This window comes from Camelus bactrianus, chromosome 22 (assembly GCF_048773025.1).
Source record: "Camelus bactrianus isolate YW-2024 breed Bactrian camel chromosome 22, ASM4877302v1, whole genome shotgun sequence".
Taxonomy (NCBI): Eukaryota; Metazoa; Chordata; class Mammalia; order Artiodactyla; family Camelidae; genus Camelus; species Camelus bactrianus.
In genome coordinates this window covers 6,105,333-6,129,252 of record NC_133560.1, presented here as the reverse complement: position 1 = coordinate 6,129,252, position 23,920 = coordinate 6,105,333, and the positions used below count along the sequence as shown (strand labels likewise).

Here is a 23,920-nt window from a genome sequence, read left to right as displayed (position 1 = left end):
AGATGCAAAAATAGACTTGACTTGAAAATATAAAAATTTAAAAATAATTTGAGCCTCCATTTGTTTTAAAGATCTTTTTTCTAAATGGACCTTCATTGAGCATACAGATTCTGCCTTTGAGATGTGACAGATCTAGTTTTTCTTTATTGATTGCTCATTCCTAAGGCTGATCTAAGTCACCTATGGATTTGTTAAAATTCAATGTACAATGTGTCTGTTTCTGTTAAATACAATATTTTGTGTTTAGTTGAAGTCTCATGCACATTATTAATGTGTATAGTAAAATAATACAGCCTTTTTAAAAGAATATGTTGAGAAAAATAGCATTAACCAATAATAAGTTAAATTTGGGAGAATTTATAAAGAAAATTGGTGACAGAGCAGGAAAAAAATAATCACAGATAGACTCAGACATTTCTATGTCCAAATGCTACAGTTGTATGTGCAGTATTGCAAGGAAGAGTTAAAGAAGAAATCATGTAATGTAATTAGAGGAATTGTGAGTTTTTCTGGTTACGTAAAATCATTCAGCCTTGTTGAAATACGTAGGTGGTGTAGAGAGGCATGTCAGACTTCTGGCCCATTCTGGAAATTAAAAATGTATTCACTATTGTTGTACTAATCGTGTGTCAAAGAGCAAACCGTTTGCATACTCCTGTGAAATACTGGACTCTGATAGACTTGTATTGTCTTCTTATATTTTCACAGCAAGCCTTTCAGCCAGTAGTGCTATTACCCACATCTGTAAAATAGGGAAAGAAGACCCATGGAAGTTCAGTAAGCTGACCACAGCCACAAAGAGGATCAGGACAGTCTGAAACCCAGGTTTCTCTGGCTTGACGGCTTACACCACCACATACACTGTACTGCCTTGCGTATAGGGAATTAATTTTCTGAATCATCAGTTTTAAAATAGGAAACTTCTATCTCTAGAATTCAAGATAAATTCACTCTTTTGAAAGGTAAAAGAGTGGATTGAAATATTAAAAGTGAGAAGATTCAGTGTTCTTGAAGAATCCTGACTGAGATTTTGAGAACTGCACTTTTGTCCTGTCCTTGGGAAACTGGGAAGCAAGTCAGAAATCACTTGCATTAGTTACACGTGTATGTTACAGACGTACTTTTCTTGGCTGTGCGTGCGTTTATCCATGTGATTGCAGAGGGTAGAGGTTCTCTGCCTTGGATATAGGGTGATAGTTGCATTTGATTACTGAAAGCAACACTCACTGAAAGGAAGGGAGAAAGACTTTCTCATCCAGCTCGCGTGTCTGAGTTTCCCCTTATAGTTCTGTGTGTTAGAGGACTAGGTCAGTTTGGTTTCTAGACAGCTTTGATCAAGTCTAAAGAACCATCTGTGCTGATCCAGTAATACATTTTTTAAAGGAGCTTTTAATTTTGACATAATTATAGACCTGCAAAAAGTTGCAAAAATAGTACAGAGAGGTCTCTTGTACCTGTCGCCCAGCTTCTCCTAATAGTAGCATCTTAGATAACTGTAGTGACACAGCAAAACTGGGAAGAAATTGCACTGGTACAATTTACAGACCATATTCAGATTCCTCCAGGTTTTATGAGCCCTGGTGTGTGCATAGTTGTATGCGATTTTATCATGATACTAATTCATTTTTGAAATTTTGACATTTTTTGGCATTGTTTTTTACAGAAGGAAAATACTGGCATGAGTATTAAATAGTACTTAACAAACTTGTGTGTGGTTTTTCTGCAAGTTAGATAAAAGGTTGTAAGTTTAATATTATTCCCCACCCCCCAAGACTCCCAAACCTTGACTTGTAGAGCAAATACTATGATATTCATCGACTCTGAAAACATGGTCAGATATGTTTTGTTTCCAGACTTTAAGGACACCCTGTATAGATTGAGCTGTGGAAGGTCAAAGACTTTTTTTGTTTTTTTAAATGCTTGAGTTGGCACTCATGGAATTGAACGCTATCAGCAAACATTCATTTAGTGTCTGTGCCAGGTTTTCTGGTGGGCATCAGGTGCATTTTCTTCTTTATCCCTCTTGTAGTGCAGCATTCAGGCTTGTGGCTGCCAGGAAACGGTCTTGAGCTCTGCCACCCAGCATTTATCAAAAGTCTAGTTGAAATATTTTCTGATGAGTATTTGAAGGCAGTGCAGTCTGTTCATGTCTCTAGAATCTAGAATATGTTTTGTTAGTGGATCAAGTTCTGGATCAGGAGAAATCAGAACTTGGACCAGATTAGTGTTGGCCCCCATAGTATTGATTTTATTGACCGAGTCTTTGCTCTAGTTAAAGGATATGATGAGATAAAGCCACACAACACTCACATTTACATACAACTTAAGGGTGTTTTTGGTTTTTGTTTGGTGTTTTAAGTTGTCCATTTCAGTAGACTCATAAATGTTAAAAGATTTTCATGTTTGAGGTTTTAATTTTTAATTGCTGGCTCTCCTGGAGGTCCATGCCTGTAGTAATTTGTGATTTGGCCAAGGCAGGAATTTAAATGGGCTCACCGTGAGACAGTTTGTGGCACTAAGTAGCTTAGTCATGAGTTAGACTCCACCTAGCATTTGCATCCTAGCTCAAAGGGGCACCGCTGTAGAGTTTTAGGTAACCGTCTTGCAGTGATTAAAGCTGTGTGTGTGTGTGTGTGTTTGTGTGTGTGTGTGTGTGAGAGAGAGAGAGAGAGAGAGAGAGGGAGAGAGATTGTCTTCTAAAAGAAAACTAGGAAATGAAGTGCTCCAAGAAAATGATGGCTTTCAAGCAGGAAATAAAAGTATGGGGGAAACTGCTATAATTTCATCCAGGAATATGAGAAACCTTGTGCTAAAAGAGCTCATACATCCTAGTGAGCATGAACTGTGAAGTAGAAGAGAATTTTAGGAAATGTAAATATTTCTTTGCTACAGAGGAGTGTTACTCGGCTTAAAGGTACATGATTTCTTTACTCCTGAGCATTCTGGATCCAGGAATCACTTGCTCTGCGGCTTTGGGGAGGTTGTGGGGATGGGGGATGGGCAGGTGTGCTATTTGTTTTTTAAAAGCATTATTGCTTTGTTGCAAATAGTGGGTGGCGAGAGATCTGCACTCTGCTTAGGAGTCTGTAAATGATAAGCCAAATGAAGAGTTTAAAAGGGAGAAAAGAAACTTCTAAAATCTTCTTAGACTTTAAAATATGTGAAACATCATTTTGTGTCTCTAAGATAAAAGCAGTGTAGAATCACCGAAGGGCACACTGTACTGGGAGACAGGAGGCTTGGTTTCTGATCCTGATTCTGCCAGTATCTGGTTTTTGGCAAGTCAATCTCTTGTACCTCAGTTTCTTCTCAAAAAGGAGAGTTAGACTAGATTCCGATACCATATTTCAGCCCCATGATTTTTTTGGAGGGGTGGAGAGAGCAACACTTAATGCATAATAATGGGACATCCTTTTTAAAAAAAATCCTGTAATTTTTATGTAATAGTGTTAGGTCAACAGAAAAATGAAGCTAGTACAGAGTATTCCCGTATAACCCATACCTAGTTTCCGTGAATATTAACAACTTAACATTATATAGTACATTTATTATAATTAATGAACTGATATTCATAAGTAATTACCAGCTAAAGTCCGTATTTAGTTCAGATTTCCTTTGTTTTCACTTGCTGCCCTTCGTCTTTTCCAGGACACCACATTGCATTTAGTCATCATGTCTCCTTAAGCTCCTCTCGGCTGTGACAGTTGGTTAGATTAGCTCTGTTTTTGATGACCTTGACATATTTGAGGCCTACTGGTCAGGTTATTTTGTAGAATGTCTCTCTGTTGGAATTTCTTTGATGTTTTCCTCATGATTAGAGGGAATATGGATTTTGGGGAGGAAGACCACAGAGGTTAAAGTACTGTTTTCATAACATTGCATCGAGGGTGCACACTATAAACATGACCTGTCAGTGTTAGTGTTGACCTTGACTGCCTGGCTGAAGTAGTGTTTGCGGGGTTTCTCCACTGTAAAGTTCCTGTTTTTACCCCTTCCCCTACTGTGCCCTGTGGAAGAACATTACTCTGTGCAGCCCACATGTAAGGAGTGGGGGGTTATTTTCCACCTCCTTGATGGTGGAGTATCTATTATCAATTACTTGGAATATTTCTGCATGGGAAATTTGTCTCGTCCCCATTTGTTTATTTACTCAGTCTTGTATTTGTGTTGTATAGATTCATGGGCATTTATTCTATACTTTGGGGTATAATCCAGCACCACTTGTTTTGTTGCTCATGTTCCAGCTCTGGCCATTGTTCACTCTTGTGTTCCTTTGACATAGCCCTCATCATTGTGGGTGTTTTGGTTTTGCTTTTGTTTGGAACACTTATTTCCCTTCTGGTGCTACGAGATGCTCCTCCAGGCTTGCCTTGCATATTTCCTGCCATAATCCTAGAATCAGCCACGGAGCACTGTTTCCGTTTATTGGCGATAATACTGGAAACCAAGATTTCCTTACTTATCTATCAATTCCTGCACCCTACATTGAAAGTGGCTCCCACCATCCACATACTTAATCGTTCATCTCCTATATACATGGATATCAGTATCTGAATTGTTAACCTGTATGCTTAGGTGAAACAACTTAACCAATGTGAACAATGCTTTTGTACAGTCTGGTGTCACAGATGCCACTCATTTCCAGAGTTACTTAGGTTAGCATCTTTTCCCTCCACCTCTTTGTTTCATATATTTGCAATACAGTTAGATTGTTTTGTCACATCCTGCATGCTCTCCTTGGATCACTCAGCCTCCTAAATGATTTAAAAATTTTTTCATACATCAAGATTCACTCTTTGTGCTGTAAAGTTTTATGGGTTTTGACAAATGCATAGTGTCACAGACCCATAGTAGTAGCATGCAGTTTCACTGCCTAGAAATTTCCGCACGCTTACCTAGTCAGCCTGACCACCTCCCCCAGGCTTCTGGCAACACTGATTTGTTGTTGTTTTTACTATATGTAGAGCTTTACCCTTTTCAGAATGTGATATAAGTGAAATTATACAGCATGTCACCTTTCCAGACTGGCTTCTTTCGCTTAGCACTATCCGCTAAGGATTCATCCAGGTCTTTTTTTAGTTTGATAGCTCATCTTTTAATTCCTGAACAGCATCCCATCATATGGGTGTACTACAGTTTGTTTATTCATTCACCTACTGAAAAACATTTTGGTTTCTTCAAGTTTGGGGTGATTATGTATAAAGCTGATAGGAACACTTGCGTGCAGGTTTCTGTGCCTTTGTAAGCTTTCAGCTCAGCTGGGTAGGTACCTGGGAGCACCGTCACTGAATCCTATGGTGAGACTATAGGTACCTTTGTAAGAAATGGCCAAACTGTTTTCCAAACTGGCTGTACTATTTTGGATTTTCACTAGCAATAAAATGAGGTTTCCTGTTACTTCACATCCTTTCCAGCTTTTAAAATCTTGGCCGTTCTAATAGGTGTCTGGTACTATCTCATTGTTGTCTTCATTTGCAGTTTCCTAATGGCAAATGATGTTTGAGCATCTTTTCATGTGCTGTCTGAGTATCTTCTTTGGTGAGAAATCTGTTAGATCTTTTGCCCATTTTTGTGATTGGGTGGTTTGTTTTCTTGTTGTTTGTGTTCTTTGTATGTGTTGGAAACTAGTTCATTATCAGATACAAATTTTGCAAATATTTTCTCCTAGTTTGATTGTCTTTTAATTCTCTTAAGTTTCTCTTTCATAGAGTTGAAGTTTTTAATTTTAATGAAATCCAACTTAACCAATTTTTTCTTTCACGTATCTTGCTTTTGATGTATTAAAAACTCATCGTCAAACTCAAGATCACTTAAATTTTCTGTTTCTTCTAGAAAGTATCACAGTGCAACATCCTTTTTACTCACCTTTTGCACTCCATGAGGAGTATGGGTAGGAGGACTGAAATGAGGGAGGGATTTTGTTTCTTGGTAATGTTGGATTCTCATTAACAAAGAAGAGAGTTAAGATCACCTTAAAATGTGCTATCTTGAATTTTTTGTAAATATGGATAGGTCTTTAACAAAACTTGGAATGTTTAAGCTGGCTTAATAGTTGTTCTTGGACCTAGACCTGTTTATGGTGGCATTTTCTTAGGAGTATCGGCAGATTACAGTTGCTGCAATTGCATATGTAAAGCTAGCTGTGGGCTAAGGCTCCTGCGTGCATGGCTGTGGGAATAGATCTGTCATGGTTTGGCAGTAGTGGGTCCTCACAGCTTTAACCACCCTCTGGATGGTGTGAAAGTAACGGATGAGTGCCTAAGACTTCTACCTGAAAAACCAGGTTCTGCAACTCAGGGTGGAGGGTGAGTGGTGGTGGAGGGAAGTGCTTTCCTGAAGTTTGCTGGAGACCCCGGTCTATGTTCCTGACCGGGATGGTAGCCATCTGCTTCCTGAAAACTGGTTTCCTTTTCTTGGTGCCATTCTGCCTCCTGCATGTGGATGCCACCTTTCCCAGGTGCCGGGGTCCCCTGACCTGGGCTGTCTGCTCTGCAGTTGCGCCCTCCCTCACTAAACCCTGTCTGAATCCCCCAGCCCAGACCACTCGCCCCACTTGCCCGTCCTGACTAGTCTTCCTGCCCTGTCTCATCACACCTCAGTACTCAGCTGCGTTTTGTCCTGTGTATTAAATATGGAGTTTGGATTCTGTGACTCTCACTTACTGGTTGTGATAAGGAGTCAATGATTGGGTTATTTTCATTTCACAAAGTCTTTGTTCCTAATGTATAAAATAAAATGAGAGTACTACCTCAAGGGAGGTCTACATGAAACAACGTATGTATGTGAAAGTGCTTTATGAGCTGGAAAATGGAGCAAAAACGGATTATTCGCAAACCCTAATCAGTGGTTCTCAGAGTGTGGTTCCTGAGCCAGCAGCCTCGGCATCCCCTGGAACTTGCTGGAAATGTGCAAGCCCAGCCCACACCTGCTGAATCAGCAGTCTGTTCCAGCAAGCGCCCGGAGTGGTGCTGATGTGTGCTCCAGTCTGCAAAGCACCGTGGTGACATCACACTTAACCTGGGACAGCTGTGTGAGTCTGCGCCGCCTGCCACACAGCACCGCAGGCTGGGCGGCTTAAAACAACAGAGAGTAATTTCTCACAGTTCTGGAGGCTGGAAGTCCAAGATCAAGGCGTTGGCAGAGTTGGTGTCTGGGGTGGACGTTCTCCTTTGCTTGCAGAGGGCTATGTACCCTGCCCCCTCACTGTGTCCTCACATAGACTCACCTCTTTGCACACACTCCTGGTCCTCTTCCTCTTAATGTAGACAGCAGGCCTGTTGGGCTAGGGCCCCACCGCTGGCCTCTTTTAACCTTGCTTACTTCCTTGAAGGTCCTACCTCCAAATACAGTCACACTGGGAGTTAGAGCTTCCCTAATAACAATGTGTCAACAAATTAAAAATTGAGGGGAAAAAAAATCACTTACCTTTCAAAAGAGACGAGCTCACCTCCCCGGCTGGCTTTCCCTTGAGCAGCAGTGCTCCAGCAGCCATGGTTTTGTGCTTTACTTACTACTAGGCTTACTGCATCTTGTCTTTCTTTTAAACAGTTAATAATTGTATGCGGATACTGTTTTAGCTAGGTTTGGAGCTAATTAGGTTTGGTAGCTTATCCCTGGGAATCCAGCTACCTTTTGTAGCATTGTTTCTATGAGAACTTTGGAGTTGTAGAGAGTTGATTTAGGTAAAAGTGTTGAATCAGCCTGTTTAGTTTTAGGGAGTCCTTTGCAGTTGTAAATCGAAGCAATATAGCTGTGGCATTGTGTATTATTTTGACGGTAGAGAATGGAGGCCTTTGAAATGAATGGATGAGAGGTTACTGATGTTTCTTAGTATATAAGAAGCCACAGCAGAATGCTGACATTAAGAATTTCTTCTAAAAACTGATACCAGTTCCAGGAATGGTTATGAATGATTTTATTTAGCACCTTTATTTTCTGCACTGCCTAAGTGCTAAACATTTAGGAATCCAGTGAACTTTACCTTCTTTCGTTTTGTGAATACAGTACCCAAGATGTGTAAATAAGATAAATACCACCACATGATATGTGAAAATCTGATTCTATATATTGTTACTCACTCGAAAGGATTATAGAGTGTGTAAGAAATTAGCCATTAAATTCAGCTTTGGAATAAGTTGATTTACAAGAGACCAAAAAAATTAAGCTCAGTTTTTTTTTTAAATCTTTTTTATTGTAGTAAAAATGCTTATCGTGAGACTTACCATCCTATTAGTTAAGCGTAAGCTCAGTGGCATTAAGTACATTCACGTTGTTGTGCAGCCCTTACCTCCATCCATCTCCAGATCTCTTTTCATCTTGCAGATTTGAAAATTCACACTACTTACTACCAGATTATTTTGTGCATCCTTGTGGCTCAGTTTTTATATCTTTAGATCTATGGTCCTTGGAAAGAGGGCCAACTACCATCCAGGACAATCTAATACAATACACAAGGCATTTAAGTGCTTAGAAAATAAGAGAAAAGTAGCTGGTCCTTCGTTTAGTATTTTTTCTGTTGAGTCTTAAAACACTAATTTAAAACCATGTCTGCACTTCACAATCTTTGGACAACAGCAGCAGTATCTATATTAAGTCTTTAGTGTGAGGCTAGTTAGCACCTCTGTTATTTCATTGTAATGTTTTAATTAGTACTCATTTAAAGTGATCTGTGGAAGGGGCTTTGACCATTGTAAACCTCTTTACAGATGCAAGAGATTAATTTGGAATTTGAACACTCTATATGGGGACAGTTGTTTATATTTGAGTTTTATTCATTTGAGTTCTTGACCTTGAATCTTTTAACTGATTTTAGGAAAACCTCTTAATCTGTCTGAGCTCACTTTTTTATCTGTAAAATATTCACAATAAAATTCCTTTTAGCTCTGATTTGAAAGCTTTTAATTTTAAATAAGAGGGGTTAGTGATCTCTATAAAATTTTTAAAAGATGATACATTTAACTTTACTCTTTCTATATTTAGGTCATGGAAGGCAAGTGGCTGCTGTGTGTGTTACTGGTCCTTGGGACCGCTGTCATCCAGGCTCACGATGGCCATGACGATGATGTGATTGACATTGAAGATGACCTCGATGATGTCATTGAAGAGGTGGAAGACTCAAAACCGAAACCAGATGCCAGTACTCCTCCATCTCCAAAGGTTTGAAGTGGTCTTTGAATCTATTCATTTTACCTCTTGAGATAATCAAAGAATAAAGGTAAATTTGGATCCTTGTCACAGAGAAAGCAAAGTTTGCTCAGTTTTTGATCTCTCCATCAGCCTTTGTTACATTATACCAAAGATTAGTTACATGGGTTGAATTCAAGGGCCAGCCATGAAAGTTTGAAAGCAGACTAAGAGAATAGATCCTATTAAGAAAGACACGTTGCTGAAAATTTCAGTTCTTAATTCATTTTTATACTTAACACAGGTCACCTACAAAGCTCCAGTTCCAACAGGGGAAGTGTATTTTGCTGATTCCTTTGACAGAGGAACTCTGTCAGGGTAAGTGTTTCTTAGGGGAAAACAGCTTAAGAGGCAAACATCGTGTAACTGAGATGGAATAGTGGATTCCTCTTTGGGTAGTAGTTTATATAGTGAAATGTCCAACTGTTTTATATCTTCATTGTTCATGCCCATTTAGGAAAACAGTCTTCTAAAACACGTGGTTCTTGATTCCATTTCTCTCTCCCTTCACTCTGTATTTTGCTCTTTGATTGGAGAAAATTTTTTTTCCTTGAGTCTTAAAAAGTGGGGTTATTGCATGGGTTTGGTACTTTTTCTTACAGGTTTATAATCACTACTTGTATGACAGTTTTAAAAGTTGAAAGTAGTGTGGCTAAGTAGGCTGAGAAAAGCTGGCTATTTCCCTGTTTTTATTAGTATTTACATTGTTTCTTTTTACAGGCCAACTATAATTTGAATCTTAATTTTGGGGTATGTCTTAATTATAGGTGGATTTTATCCAAAGCCAAGAAAGATGACACTGATGATGAAATTGCCAAATACGATGGTGAGAGTTCCATTTAATTTAGATATAGTAGCAAACAGAGGTTTGACATGTTTCCATAGTACCTCTTAAGACTAGTTTAAAAGGAGTTTGTGTATACTTTAAGATTTTTTCCTTGGAGGTTTGCTATCTTTGTGTGTTCCTTTATATTTTATAGGCTTAGACCTGTTTAATGTTTGTTTTACACCATAAAGACGGGAAGATAATTTATTATCTGTGGTGCTGTATGTTGGAAATGGCAGGTCTTTCTAGGCAGTGGTAAAATGAATATGCTATAGGCTTTTAAAAACCGGATCCTAGTATTTGTCAATTATGTGTGTTTAATATTAGTAGGCCAGCTCTCAGAGGTAAATGGAACATGCTAAACATTTGTCAGTATGATCGATTTGCACAACTTGGAGTTTTGTTTGTTACCATTTAAAGGATCTCCAGAGGTACAGTTAGGGAGTAGAACTTTTTTTTGTTTTCTTGCAGGGAAATGGGAGGTAGATGAAATGAAGGAAACAAAACTTCCCGGCGATAAAGGACTCGTGTTGATGACTCGGGCCAAGCATCACGCTATCTCCACTAAACTGAGCAAGCCCTTTCTCTTCGACACCAAGCCTCTCATTGTTCAGTGAGCGAAACGCTTGTTTGATAGAAGCTTTCTAGGGAGGGAGAAGAAATTACATTATTAAACTACTACTCCGTGTAAAAGAATTATGAGAATAACTATATGCTACCAGAGGGATTTGGGGGTGTATTTAAGCATCCTATGATCTAATATTTTTTTTCCTGCCAGTAAATTATTTGGAAGTAAATCGGCTTTTTCCTCCTGATAGCTAATGAGCTTCTGGATTTTGTGGAATATATATACTGGGAATCTGCGTTAACATTTTTTTTTTCTTTTACTTATTTATTTTTGGGGGATTGGGTAGTCATAATAATAGAAGATGGACTCTTCCCATATGACCTGTGATAAAACATGTGACCAAGGTGGGGGAAAAGGGAAATAAATTAAGAAATTTGATCTTTCAAAATGCCATATAGTTTTCTGCGTTCTTCTCTGAAATTAGGTATGAGGTTAATTTCCAAAACGGAATAGAGTGTGGCGGTGCCTATGTGAAACTACTTTCCAAAACCCCGGAACTCAACCTGGTAGGTACTTCCTATTTCTTTACATGGCCACCCACAGCTATAAGAATCTAAGAGAAAACCAAAGACAATTTTCTAAGGCCTGTGAAAATAAAGTCCTTCTCTACTGCTGTTGAAATATTTTGAAAGTTGAGAATGTCCACTTGGACATTTCTGTGCTTTTCATTTGAAATGTAAATTTCAAAGCTGTTCTGTCTTATCCCTGTTTTCTGTCCTGTATAAATTTTAATGTTAGCAAACTTACTTCTTTGTTTTATGAGAGAAGCAGTGACCATCTAGATGTATGCATTATTTTGTGTTTTTAAGTACTTCCATATATTCTCACGTAAAGTTCCCTGGTAATTTCTGATTATTCCTCTTCACTGGTACCTGTACAACCCTCATAAGTGAATAAGCTTTTCCTTTAATAGGACACTTTGGGATTTTATAAGAGGACATACAACACTTTTTTGAAAGGTTGATTTTAAACACTGATTGATTTACTTCATTTTTTGTTTCTGAAGGATCAGTTCCACGACAAGACCCCTTATACGATTATGTTTGGTCCAGATAAATGTGGAGAGGACTATAAATTGCACTTCATCTTCCGCCACAAAAACCCCAAAACGGGTGTATATGAAGAAAAGCATGCTAAGAGGCCAGACGCAGATCTGAAGACCTATTTTACTGATAAGAAAACACATCTTTATACGTTAAGTAAGAAAAACTATTAATTTGTGGGTTTATGGCACTACATATGTATTATCCATTTAATTTAAAGATTGTACACTTGCAGAAGACCCAGACCTGTAAATAAGTCTCTGTTGACATAGTACCTTAGAGGTGAGATGAACTTAATTTCTCAGCACTAAGAGAAGCTTCTCTTCATAGGTTGAATTAAGAACTAGGGTTTGAAACAATTTTAAGAATAAGCTTGTATGTCCCATCAAAGAGCTTCTTTGCTTGATCCTCCCTCATTTCCTCCCTTTGTTTATTTTCTTGTTGATAATACATTAAGTAATAGGACATACAATAGAAATATATACACAGTAACTTTCAATTGAACTTGTTTGGATGCTCTCACACCTAGATAGTTGAGTTTAATGATTTAAAACATTGGAATAGTTTTTCTGCTTTAAGTTTTTCCTGCTGGTTTAAAATCATACATAGACATAACCTCTTTTCCTAAAGAATGAAATAACCTTTTTCTTTATAACAAAAGTAATACATATTCAGTAGAGAATTTAAAAGATAGAAATAAGCAAAAAGAAGAAATTTAAAATTATTTGAAATATCAAATTGTGATATGTATTTGGCCATATGTGAATAAACATGTACACATGTAATTTTTTTACTAAAAGTGAGAAAAGTTTCGCTTTTTTGCCAACAGTGTGAGGATCTTTCTGTGAGAGCACATATCACTGATAACACGGATAATCACCATTACCACCGAGGGTAGCAGCACGGGGCTCTGCCGCCTTCCGTACGTTCCGGGTGTGCTGTGACCTAGTCGGTTGTCTCTCAGACACTTAGATGTAGGAGCCAGACTTTAGCATTACTTATACTTAAGATACCTTTATGAATTTACAGTTTTATGTTCTCCACTGGACTCAGTATAACGTGAGTAGACTTGTGGCGTGTGTAATTAGGAATTTTGGTAACATTAGGTAGTGTAATACATACTCAAAAAATGAGGAAGTGGACCTTTCCTACTGGGAGGTGGTTATAATAAACTTATTTGCCTGTTGACTGGTGTGTAACCATTTGTGCAGTGTATAAACAACATTGCATTAGTTTATGTACTTTTGTTTTTTTGATGTTTTTAATGCCCATACATGGAATCTTTTGGTGTTTTAAAATTTTCCCCATCATTTGTTTTTATTCCTAAAAACCAGAGAACCAACATTTAAAATTTACAGCTAAGGAAAGGAGTGCTAACTTGCCTAGGGCTCCAAGGCCATGTCCTGACTCTAACACCCAAGATCTCTACTCCATGCTTCCACTTCCTGTTAGAAATGTGATCTTTTATGGTAAAGAGCTTGAAAAAGAGTGGCTAATTAACTTTTTAAAAATTACATCTAATTTTTTTTCAGTCCTGAATCCAGATAATAGTTTTGAAATATTAGTGGACCAGTCTGTGGTGAACAGTGGAAACCTATTAAATGACATGACTCCTCCTGTAAATCCTTCACGTGAAATTGAGGACCCAGAAGACCGGAAGCCTGAAGATTGGGATGAAAGACCAAAAATACCAGATCCCGATGCTGTCAAACCAGATGACTGGTGAGTCTTCGGGACCTGTCTGAGCGCAGTGGAGCATTTTGTATATTCTACATGGCTTGAACAATTGAATGTTGGTTGAGATCTGATAATTTCAGTAATCTGATGCAGTCTAAATGTTAGGAGCAACGTAGACTACTATCGCTGAACAGTATCGAGCACCAAGTGATCTAGCATCACTGTGATCGTCTGGGTTGCCTCAGTCCATTTACAAGCCATAAAGTGCTGAAATTGATGATGGAGTTTGCCTGTGGTAACATGGTTGATTTGTGGCAGAACCTTGGGTCTAGCCTTTCCATTGAATTCACATTTAAAGCTGGAGTCCTAAAATTTTTAATTTTAATTTGAAAAACAACCTTTTTCCTATTTGAACAGTACTCAAGAGAGCTCTGCTCTGTGTTGAGCAGGGGAATACAAAGCCACAAGAACACCAGCTGCCTACACAACTCCCAGCCCAGGTGTGAGGCAGGCAGATGCGGCTGGCACCTATGTGGGGAGTGGTCTGATAGGTGTTCCTTGGTGACCAGAACACCAGGTATACCTCACTTAGCTAGCTTCTTGGAGCAGGGCAAGTCAGATTGAGGCTCGAAAGTAGGGCAAGAATTAAGTAACTGGTGAAGATTGGACATGTGCTCCCTGGTTGAAGAAGAACATGATGTGCAAAAGCGGAGGAACGGGGCGGGGGGAGGGTGTAGCTTGGATAGAGCGCAGGCTTGGCACGCACAGGGTCCTGGGTTCAATCCCCGGTACCTCCACTAAAAATAATAACCAAGGAAACCCAGTTACCTCCCCCCAAATAAAAATAAATAAATAATTTTTTAAAAGTAGAGGAATAGGAGTGAACATGTATGAGGGAAGTTGAGTATGTTTAGCTTTTTACGGGTGCAGATTGGAGAGTAGTGAGAAATGTCAGTAGGCAGGTTGTACTCTTGTATACGGCCACGTTTGAACTCATACGGTGGCTTTTGGAAGTGTCCGAAAGTGGACAGGACAAATGATGGAAACTGGTCTTCCATTTGTAGACGTCTCCTTTTAGGCTTAGAAGTTTGATATTTTTATGTGGCAGTGGTATAAAGGCTGCGTTTTTTTGTATATTTGGTGAACATTAGATTTGGACTCGGCCTCGTTCAGAATTGTATTCCTTAACTAGCTATTTTATTTTGGAGGTCAAGGAGTGATTGTTAGCTTAAAAGATCAGCTGAATAATAAACAAGTTTAATTCTCACACAATTGATTTAAAATTAGCATAGTTCAAAAACAAGCATAATCATGACCAAGATCAGCAGGTGTCTTTGCTTACCAGTTGAAGTGGTGCTGTCTTGCAGTGACTGCGTAAAGCTTTGAAATTAGGTACTTCTTGATGAACTTTAAAGAGTAATTATTTGAGTTATAATTCACATACTAAAATCTACCCTTTTGAAGTGTGCAATTCAGTGGTTTAGTATAGTCACAGTGTTGGTCAACCATCACTGCTGTCTAATTCCAGAACATTTTTATCATCCAAAAAGAAGCTCATACCCATTAAGCAGTCACTCCCTATCTCCCACTCCTGCCAGTCCCTGGCGACCACTAATCTACCTTCTGTCTCTGTGGATTTGCCTGCTCTAGACGTGGAATAATAATGTGGTCTTTTGTGTCTAGCCCCTTTCACTTAGAATGTTTTCAGAGTCCTTCCATGCTGAAGCCTGTATCGCTACTTCATCCTTTTTATGACTGAATAATAATTCCATCGTGGGGATGATACATTTTATTTATCCAATCCTCATGTGACTGACGGGTTGTTTCCCCTTTTTGGCTACTGTTATGAATAATGCTTCTGTGAACATTCATGTATAGGTTTTTGGGTGAATATACATTTTCATTTCTCTTGGATATAATTGTAAGCGTGGAGTTGTTGGGTCATATGGTAACTATGTTTAACTTCTTGAGGAACTGCCAAACTGTTTTCCAAAGCAGCTGCACCATTTTGCTTTCTCACAAGCAATGTATGAGAGCTTCATTTTCTCCACATTCTTGCCAACACTTGTTTTTATCAGCCTTTTTTATTATAGCCATCCTACTGGTATGAAGTGGTATCTTATTTTGGTTTTGATTTGCATTTCCCTGATGGGTAATAATGTGGAACACATTTTCATGTGCCTGTTGGGCATCGGTTTATCTTTGGAGAAATGTTTGTTCAAATCCTTTGCTGGTTTTTAAATTGGGTTGTCTTTTATTATTGAGTTGTAAGTTCTTTATATAGCCTGTGTACTAGGCCTTTATCAGATATATGATTTATAGATACTTTCTAGGAGGAATTTTAAGTTTTTTGATCAGGTAAGACCTAAATATTTTTAGATTGCTCTGTTTAAGATTCACAGAGTGGGACGACATTGTGAATGTCTGGCCGGTGTTGTCAGTAATTGGCTTTTTCTGTTGTATTTAAGGGATGAAGACGCCCCTGCCAAGATTCCAGATGAAGAAGCCACAAAGCCTGAAGGCTGGTTAGACGATGAGCCTGAATATGTACCTGATCCAGACGCAGAGAAGCCAGAGGATTGGTACGAGCTTTAGTTCATGTTTAAAATCACCTGCTTTTTTAATTGAAGTAAAAATCAGTACTTAAATACAGCCAAGTGCTCAAACTTATGTGTAGAGCTCAACAAACTAATTACATTTTCATCTCTTTTTTTTGATGCATCTCCCATGAAAAACCCTTTTTACTGAAAATGCAGAAATAAGATGATGCTCTATAGTGAAAGTTTCCCTGCAGGAGTTTTTCAGGGAAGTCCTCAGGCAGCTTTTCACCATCTTGCATCACAGAACCCATTTGTAACTTGTTTATATCTCCACAGGGACGAAGATATGGATGGGGAATGGGAGGCTCCTCAGATTGCCAACCCCAAGTGTGAGTCGGCCCCTGGGTGTGGTGTCTGGCAGCGACCTATGATTGACAACCCTAGTTACAAGGGCAAATGGAAGCCTCCCATGATTGACAATCCTAACTACCAGGTTTGTGCCTCTCGGTGGTTGCGTTGCTTCACTGATCTCTTTGTGTTCAGGTAGAAGTTTGTTCTGCAGTGAGGCTGCCAGGTTGCTCATTATATTTAAACTATTGAATTAAAAACAAAGTAAACTTCATAATTGAGAGAGAACTTAATGTGTTAAGCATTGAAAGATGAAACTAGAAAGAAGAGCTTTCATAATTGCTTTGTAATTTATGTTTTAAAATAAAGAAATAAAAAATGGAAAACTTGTGATTTGGGTACCCTGCTACCATTGGGCAGGGATGCAACAGCCACAGGGTCCAAATTGGCCATCTCTGTGATGGGGTGGATAGAGGACTGTGATGGGAGTTGACTCCCTGACCACAGGTCATCTCATTGCTTGACCTCAGTATCAACTGTAAAAAGACTGACTGAGGCTCAAATGAGATGGTAAGTATGCTGGTGGGGATGTTGTAAAGCTTCACGTTTACTGCGGACATGTGACCACTTAGATTCTGGTCTCACTTCTGTTTCTATCCTGGTCAAATGATTTAAAATCATTAATTTCCACTTTGTCACACTTTAAAATGTAAGGTGTAGGGCTGTATCTCTTTGTATACATTACGTGTATATTTTTCTGTTTTTAAATGTATTTTTAATTTTGCAGTCAATAGGATAAATTAAAAATTGCAGCATAGCTGTTTTGTTGATGAGCATTTGGGTGAATTGCCGTTGTAGAATCCTTGCCGCAGTGATGATCCCTGTACGTGTCTGAGTACGCTGGTAGCTATTTCTCTAGGTAGTCATCTGAAGTGGAATGTCTGGGTGAAGATGACGTACGTTTTCAGTCACCGCTGACTTACAGCCCCACTCCCACTAGCAGTTGATAAGAGTAGAGGCTGTTGGAATGTGCCAGGCGGAGCAAAGTGTTGGTTTGGATCAAGGTCATGGATGATACTAGAAGCTGAAAGCAGTGGGGAGTCCAGACACCTTAAAGGCATCAACAGTGTCTGTTGTTGTCCTCCTGTTACTCAGTTAAGTTTCACAAAGTCAGCACTTCCCTTGCAGATCATGCAGAATCCATCTTAATCCTTATTTAGGTTTACCATAAATGTGTGTTGATCATTATCTGAAATGATTTTTTAAAATATTTTCTCTAGGGAATCTGGAAACCCCGGAAAATACCAAATCCAGATTTCTTTGAAGATCTGGAACCTTTCAAAATGACTCCTTTCACTGCTATTGGTTTAGAGCTGTGGTCTATGACCTCGGACATTTTTTTTGACAACTTTATCATAAGTAGCGATCGAAGAGTAGTTGATGACTGGGCCAGTGATGGATGGGGTCTGAAGAAAGCTGCTGACGGGGCTGCTGAGGTTTGTGCTGGCTTCTTACGCATTTGTATCTTTTATTACAGGTAACTAATTGCTGCTTTTGTGAAAAACTATCCTCTAATATTTGTCTTTTCCCTAATTTGGGAATGTTGGCATAAAGAGTGTGACCTGTGTCTGCTAAGGGCAAGATACTAGGGTGTGGGACCTGATCTCATTAGGCATATGTAATGGCTTGAGAGTCTGTATTTGTGTTATGTGTATAGGATTTTTTTTTAATTGTGTTAAGATGTATTTAACAAAATTTGCCATTTAGGGTATATTTTAGTGCAGTCTTAAATATTGAATCTTGGTTTATGCAATAACTGGAGTTTTCAAATAATTGGGTGTATGGGCCAGGCTGGGAATTGGAGAGACAGGGACATCGATATGAAGAAATTCTTCATTCCCTGGTCCCTGAGGTCCTTGGAGCCATTGCAGGTGATTAAGGAGCCAGCTTTCACACCTAAGACAGGGAAATCACCTTGAAGATAAGGAGAGGAGGAGAATTGAGGCTTTTCTTTCACATCCTTTTTACGCTATGTGAACATCTCATCTTGAATCCTTTGAAAAAGGCACCTGAGCAGTGCCATGCGGTAACTCCGCAGTAGAGCAGCTTGGGCTTTGTTTGGGGTTAGAAGCCGGAACTTGATATCAGCCGTCTTGTTTCTCAGCCAGGTGTAGTGGGGCAGATGCTCGAGGCAGCCGAGGAGCGACCGTGGCTCTGGGTGGTCTACATTCTGACAGTGGCTCTGCCTGTGTTCCTTGTCATCCTCTTCTGCTGCTCTGGAAAGGTATGAGTTGTTGGTTTCGCTTTGTTTTTGTTTTTGATTCACTAATTCTTATGTTATTAAAAATAACTAAAGATATATTGCCTGAGGTTTTCTTTGTAGCGACTCAGTGGTGACTGGGCCACACGTGGTGCTGACTTCTGACACCTTGTTCGCTACTCTCCGTGGCCAGTTACTGTGCCCAGATGGGAGTGGGGTTTGTTAGCCCCTCAGTTTCTCGCAGTATTAGCCACTGTCTTACTTCCCTTTACATTTGGCAGCAGCTTTCTGGAAGGAAAAAAAGACGACTTAGGTATCTACCTAGCCATCTGGGCACAAACCAGCTTTTCTTCCTGGCATGGCTGTTTCTATTTTATATACATTGGAATACAGCCTTTGATTTCTCATGGTGTGTTCCTTTCTCAGCATCCCTATCCCCACTGTCAGAAAACACATGTAGTGGTAATATACACTTACTTCAGTTTTTCTTGTTTAGCCTTTGTTATATGCAGTTTAAAAAAAAAAAAGAAAAAGAAAATTTTGCTTGGGCTCTCTGCTTCTATTAAGTGAGGATCATGCTTCGCCTTGCGTTCGAGATGTTTTGTAACCTGATCCAGTCTTCCTTTCCCAGCCTTATCCCCATCCCTGTTCTGTGTGTCTGTGCCTCGGTCACCTGACTGGTTAGACCTGCACATTCCTGCCCGACCCCTTGCTCGTACTGTTCCTTCTCCCTTGAGCCACACACGTGCTCACGGGGGAGGAAGCTCTCAGGCAGGAATTCCGTCTTACTCATTTCTATTTACCTCCCTCAGCGTTTGCCTGGTACAGAACTTTGCTCATAGGCATTTGATAATTATATGGTAACGTCATACATAAAAATGTGAACAAAACTGTTGTGCTTTGGGGGAATGTTTCAGAAACAGGCCAGTCCTATGGAGTACAAGAAGACTGATGCTCCTCAACCAGATGTGAAGGAGGAAGAAGAAGAAAAGGAAGAGGAAAAGGAAAAGGGAGATGAAGAGGAGGAAGGTGAAGAGAAACTTGGTAAGAAGGAGACCCCAGGATACCTGCTTCAGTCCAGCACCCTAAGATATTTCAAACCCTTAGAAGCAAGTTACTGTCGAGATTGTTTTAGACTTGAGGTGTCTGCTAATACTTGCTAACTACCAAAAACAAGTGTAAGGTTTTGCTCAGTCATCTTACTTTGACTTCTGTCTTAGAAGAGAAGCAGAAGAGTGATGCTGAAGGAGATGGTGGCACTGTCAGTCAAGAGGAGGAAGACAGGACACCTAAAGCAGAGGTAACAGAAAGGGGGAGAGTATATTTTGTATTTCAAGCAACTCAGGTGAAGGTACATTTAAGTCGAGAGTATTTTTCATAGGGTAATTTTCGATGGCAGCGGCAGTCAAAATTCTGTTACAATTTTGTAAAAGTGGACTTCTTAGCGATGCAGGCCGACATTTTATAGCCCCAGATTACATCTGAATCTCAAAAGTATTTTCTGTGCTGAAAATGGCTTTCTGTAATGAGCAGAGGTTGTAGGGGAAACTAGTAAAATGCTTTCTGAGATGGCAGCTTCAGGTTATTGTTTTACAGTTCTGTCTCCTCATCTGCCTCTCCTCACTGTGCCCTTAAAAAATATTTCTTGCACCAGTCACTGCATTCTAAAATTTTTGTCCCTCTTGCCGATGGATTCATTCATTCATTCACTCAGTAAATATTTGTGAAGTACCCATTATGTGCCAGGCATTGTTAGTGAACAAGACAAAGAGACCCTACCTTTGGGGAAGTTAAATTCTAGTGGAAGGAAGACTGAGCAGTAGACATTATAAGGAAGTAAATGAACGGTAATGTTAAAAAGCAGTGGGCTTTGAAAAATAAAAGCAGGACAGGAAAAGGTATTGGCATGCTGGAGGTGGGCTGGGTTGCAGTGTTAAAGATGGTGGGTAGAGCTCAGTGGAGAGGTGACATTTCAACAGAGGCTTGAAAGAGATAAAGAACCTTGCCAGGGAGACGTCCCCGGAAAGAGCATCCCTGGCAGAGAGAACGCCGGCCCAGGGCCTGCGGTGCTCATCTGGAAGGCCATTGTGGCCAGCAGGTTGAAAGGAGGGGGAAGAGGCACGTGGGGAAGGTGCCAGATTATGTGGGGCCTCCTAGGCTGTTACATGCACTTGGCTTTTCCTCCTAGTGAAATGGACGGTCATTGCAGGCTTTGGGGCAAAGGAGTGGCCAGCCAGATTTGGTTACTCTGGCTGCTGTGTTTCCTACAGACTAGAGAGAATCAAGGAGCCTGGTTAGGAGGCTGCTGTAATAACCCAGGCGAGGGCTGGTGGCTCTGAGCAGGGTGGTAGGAGAGAGCGATGTGAGCTTCTGCTCTGGTGGGTTGGGTATGAGGCATGAGGAAAAGAAGACTCCACACCTTTCTTCCCAGGGTTCCTTTTCCAAGCACTACTCTGTTTCATTCTGATCCTTCCTGGAAAAGTCTACTGAGTTTCCACTTCCAGCTATGACAGCTCTGCCCTTCTATTGGTAAAGCTCAGTGCTGTTTCTATTTCAATGGATATATTCTGTCTCAATGAGAATGCAGAGTTCTTTCAGGTAGGGACCAGTCTCACATATGTTTTTATATTCTCCAATCTTCTTTGCACAATAAGAAATCTCTACACTGTTGGCTTGTGGTCTTGAATGTTTTATGGGACTTGGCTTGGATAGCCTTTTGCCCTCATGAATCTTTCTCAGCCTTAAAATGGGGCTAATGTGTTCACAGGCCAGTATTCAGGATTAATCAAGATAACACGTGAAAGCCTGGTGTCTGGTCCTTTTTAAAAAAAAATGTTTATGGGTTAGATTGAGAAAAGTGCATGTTTATGGGAAACAGACAAAATAAGAACACACACAGTCCCACCACCTCTGAGATAGTCACTGTCTTTGGTGCATTCATTTTCTTCTAATCATTTTTCTTGTTTTTTCCTCAGATGGGTTATACTCAGCTTGGCTGATGAAAACTTGGTGAATTTTAACTTTTTTTTAATACTAATTATATTGAATTTTTTGTTTTTTCAACCAACAGGAGGATGAAATTTTGAACAGATCACCAAGAAACAGAAAGCCTCGAAGAGAGTGAAACAATCTTAAGAACTTGATCTGTGACTTCCTCTCCCTCCCCTTCCCCTGCAAGTGTGGGTCCTAGGAGAGGACCTGACACAATTTTGATTGAAACTCAGAAAACCTCCAGGCGTCACCATCAGCAGGTTCCGGTTGAACACTAGCCCGTGTAATTTTAAACATCTAGCAGTAAATAATTGCAGTTGTGACATAAAGGACCCTGTTTCTGTAGAAAGAAAGCATTTAACATAATGGTTGTGAAATGTAACATGAAGCAACTAACTTGTATTTTTTTGTTTTTAAATATCTTTGTTTTTTAAAATAGAGTGATAGAACTTTACCAGTCTTTAAAAATCTTGGCTTAATTTAATGTGTTAATTTGTCCATGCAGAAGTAACACCAACCTTTAAAAATGCGAGAGGGATGAATTTGCAGTTTTTATAACTGATTTTGTTCTTTAAGTTTGGTATTACAAAACATTCAAGTGTCTCTGTCCCTTAAAATTGATAATCATGTTTAAAGTACAGTCATTTGTGGTTATAATCTTGTTTTCCTTCCGTTACTCAATTCCTCCTAAGGAAATTGAAGCGAGGAATTGGGTGGAAGCCCAAATTTATATAAAGGTTCTGTTTAAGTTGTATTAAAAATAGACATACAAAAAGAAAAAAAACTTTTCACTTGATGTTGGTTAGACCATAAAGTGTGTTCTGTTGCCCTTGGAACAGCTCAGTTCCCAGACAGCTATGCAGTTCGTGGAGGAGGTGGCATAATGCGGCACTCGGGCATTCAGGCTTCACACACCAGGAGTGTCTGGGCTCCAGCCTTCTCAAGCAGGTGGCTTTTTAAGGAACGCTACCAGGGCACGTGAGCTCCAGAGTAGATGGAGGTGTTTTCATCACATCAGCCACTGTGTTGACACTGTTTCCCCTCCCTGTGTCCCCAGACCCCCAGCTTTCCCCTCTGCTATGCATTGTCTTCACAGCGCAGCCTGCAAGTCCGTTGCTGAAAATTATTAATAAGCCTTGCATAACGTTAAGCTTTATTGTGATTACGTGTATGTTTCTTCTTCCTTCGTTAAGCAGACCCACACCTTTCCAGGGTCAAAGTACAAGACACAATACTATCTTGCATTTTTATGCATTTCTTTTACTCTGTGTAAAGACTGCAGAAGTCTAACCCAGAGGTAAGCCAATTCAGAATTGACTATGATTGAGCGCAGGCTAAAAGTATTTATGGGAGGAGCATGAGTTTTCTAATTTTTGTAGCTGCTAATCCTTTTAAGTCATCATTTGCAGTTCATGTAACAGTTGTGTCTTAAATTACATGATAAAGCAGTCCTTTTTTTTTTTTTAACTATGTGGCTTGTAAAATTTTTAACAAAAGATCTTAGGTTTGTTTTTTTTTTCCATGTGGAATGCAGATGGGTGCTATCAGAGCCTCTCCCCATCATTCTAATGTAATAATATCATTATTACACCACACTGAAATGTATTCAGAATTAGATGTTGTTTTAGCTTTATTCTTCAGAGGTGTTTCAAATGTACCGATGATACTGTTCCTTGCACTGAATATATAAACACTCCAGAGTGTTTATATTGGGGAGATATTGGGGAGGAAGTATATTTGTAAAAGATGAAGGCTGTGTCTGTTTATTTTGTTTATCTTCAACTTTTTACTGGTTCACTTAAATTCATATGAGGGTGGGATGCATTTTTCTTGCTGTTCAGTGCTTTAATCCTTTTCATCTGTCGTTCTGTGGTCACAGTCACCTTAGCTATGTAGCTGACTTTCCCAAATGTATTGAGTGCAAATAAACAGTTACTTAGCAAGACCTGAAAATACGTCTGCAGGTTTCTCCTTGAAGCAAGTGTGTGGGATCATTGCATTTCCAGAAATCTGCCTTTTTCACTCTCCTTTGACGTTAGATTTCATGCCTCCCTTACAGTTTCTTCCAGCTGAGCTGTGGAATGACAGGTGTATATCAACAGACTGTTCATTTGCCTTTCCAGGGTAATTCAGCAACGTTTGTCCAGAAAAAAGGAAAGTCTTTTTTGGTTCTTTTTTTCACTCTGTTGAAGGTGCAGCCTCCTGATTAGAAGTCTGACACAATGAATGATCAGCAGCAGTGTTCAGCTCTTTAAAAGGCACTTGCATTATGATTTTACATGCTGGTTATCTGTCCCATTGTTGTAAAATGCCCACTCCATCAGATGTGTTCCTCAATTTCTCTTATCCATAAAATACTCTACACTTTTTCTCAAATTGTCGTGTTACAAAATGGTATTACATTAAAGCCCTGTGTTAAGCGTC

General features: G+C 39.5%; 1 protein-coding gene and 1 pseudogene across 2 annotated transcripts in view; both read left to right on the top strand.

Annotated features, from left to right (window-relative positions):
• Positions 1–8,972, top strand: part of LOC123614380 (large ribosomal subunit protein uL30-like) — a 14,718-nt pseudogene extending 5,746 nt beyond the window's left edge.
• Positions 1–23,920, top strand: part of CANX (calnexin) — a 27,528-nt gene extending 3,608 nt beyond the window's left edge. For both annotated transcript variants that reach the window (XM_074350127.1, XM_074350128.1), the window contains exons 2-15: positions 8,980–9,156; positions 9,428–9,501; positions 9,951–10,009; positions 10,481–10,622; positions 11,062–11,143; positions 11,644–11,836; positions 13,213–13,402; positions 15,826–15,939; positions 16,234–16,390; positions 17,526–17,741; positions 18,410–18,529; positions 19,423–19,549; positions 19,726–19,805; positions 21,576–23,920. In XM_074350127.1, the coding sequence (XP_074206228.1) occupies positions 8,983–9,156; positions 9,428–9,501; positions 9,951–10,009; positions 10,481–10,622; positions 11,062–11,143; positions 11,644–11,836; positions 13,213–13,402; positions 15,826–15,939; positions 16,234–16,390; positions 17,526–17,741; positions 18,410–18,529; positions 19,423–19,549; positions 19,726–19,805; positions 21,576–21,629 (1,782 nt within the window). In that variant the 5' untranslated portion in view covers positions 8,980–8,982 and the 3' untranslated portion in view covers positions 21,630–23,920. The remainder of the gene's footprint in view (positions 1–8,979; positions 9,157–9,427; positions 9,502–9,950; positions 10,010–10,480; positions 10,623–11,061; positions 11,144–11,643; positions 11,837–13,212; positions 13,403–15,825; positions 15,940–16,233; positions 16,391–17,525; positions 17,742–18,409; positions 18,530–19,422; positions 19,550–19,725; positions 19,806–21,575) is intronic.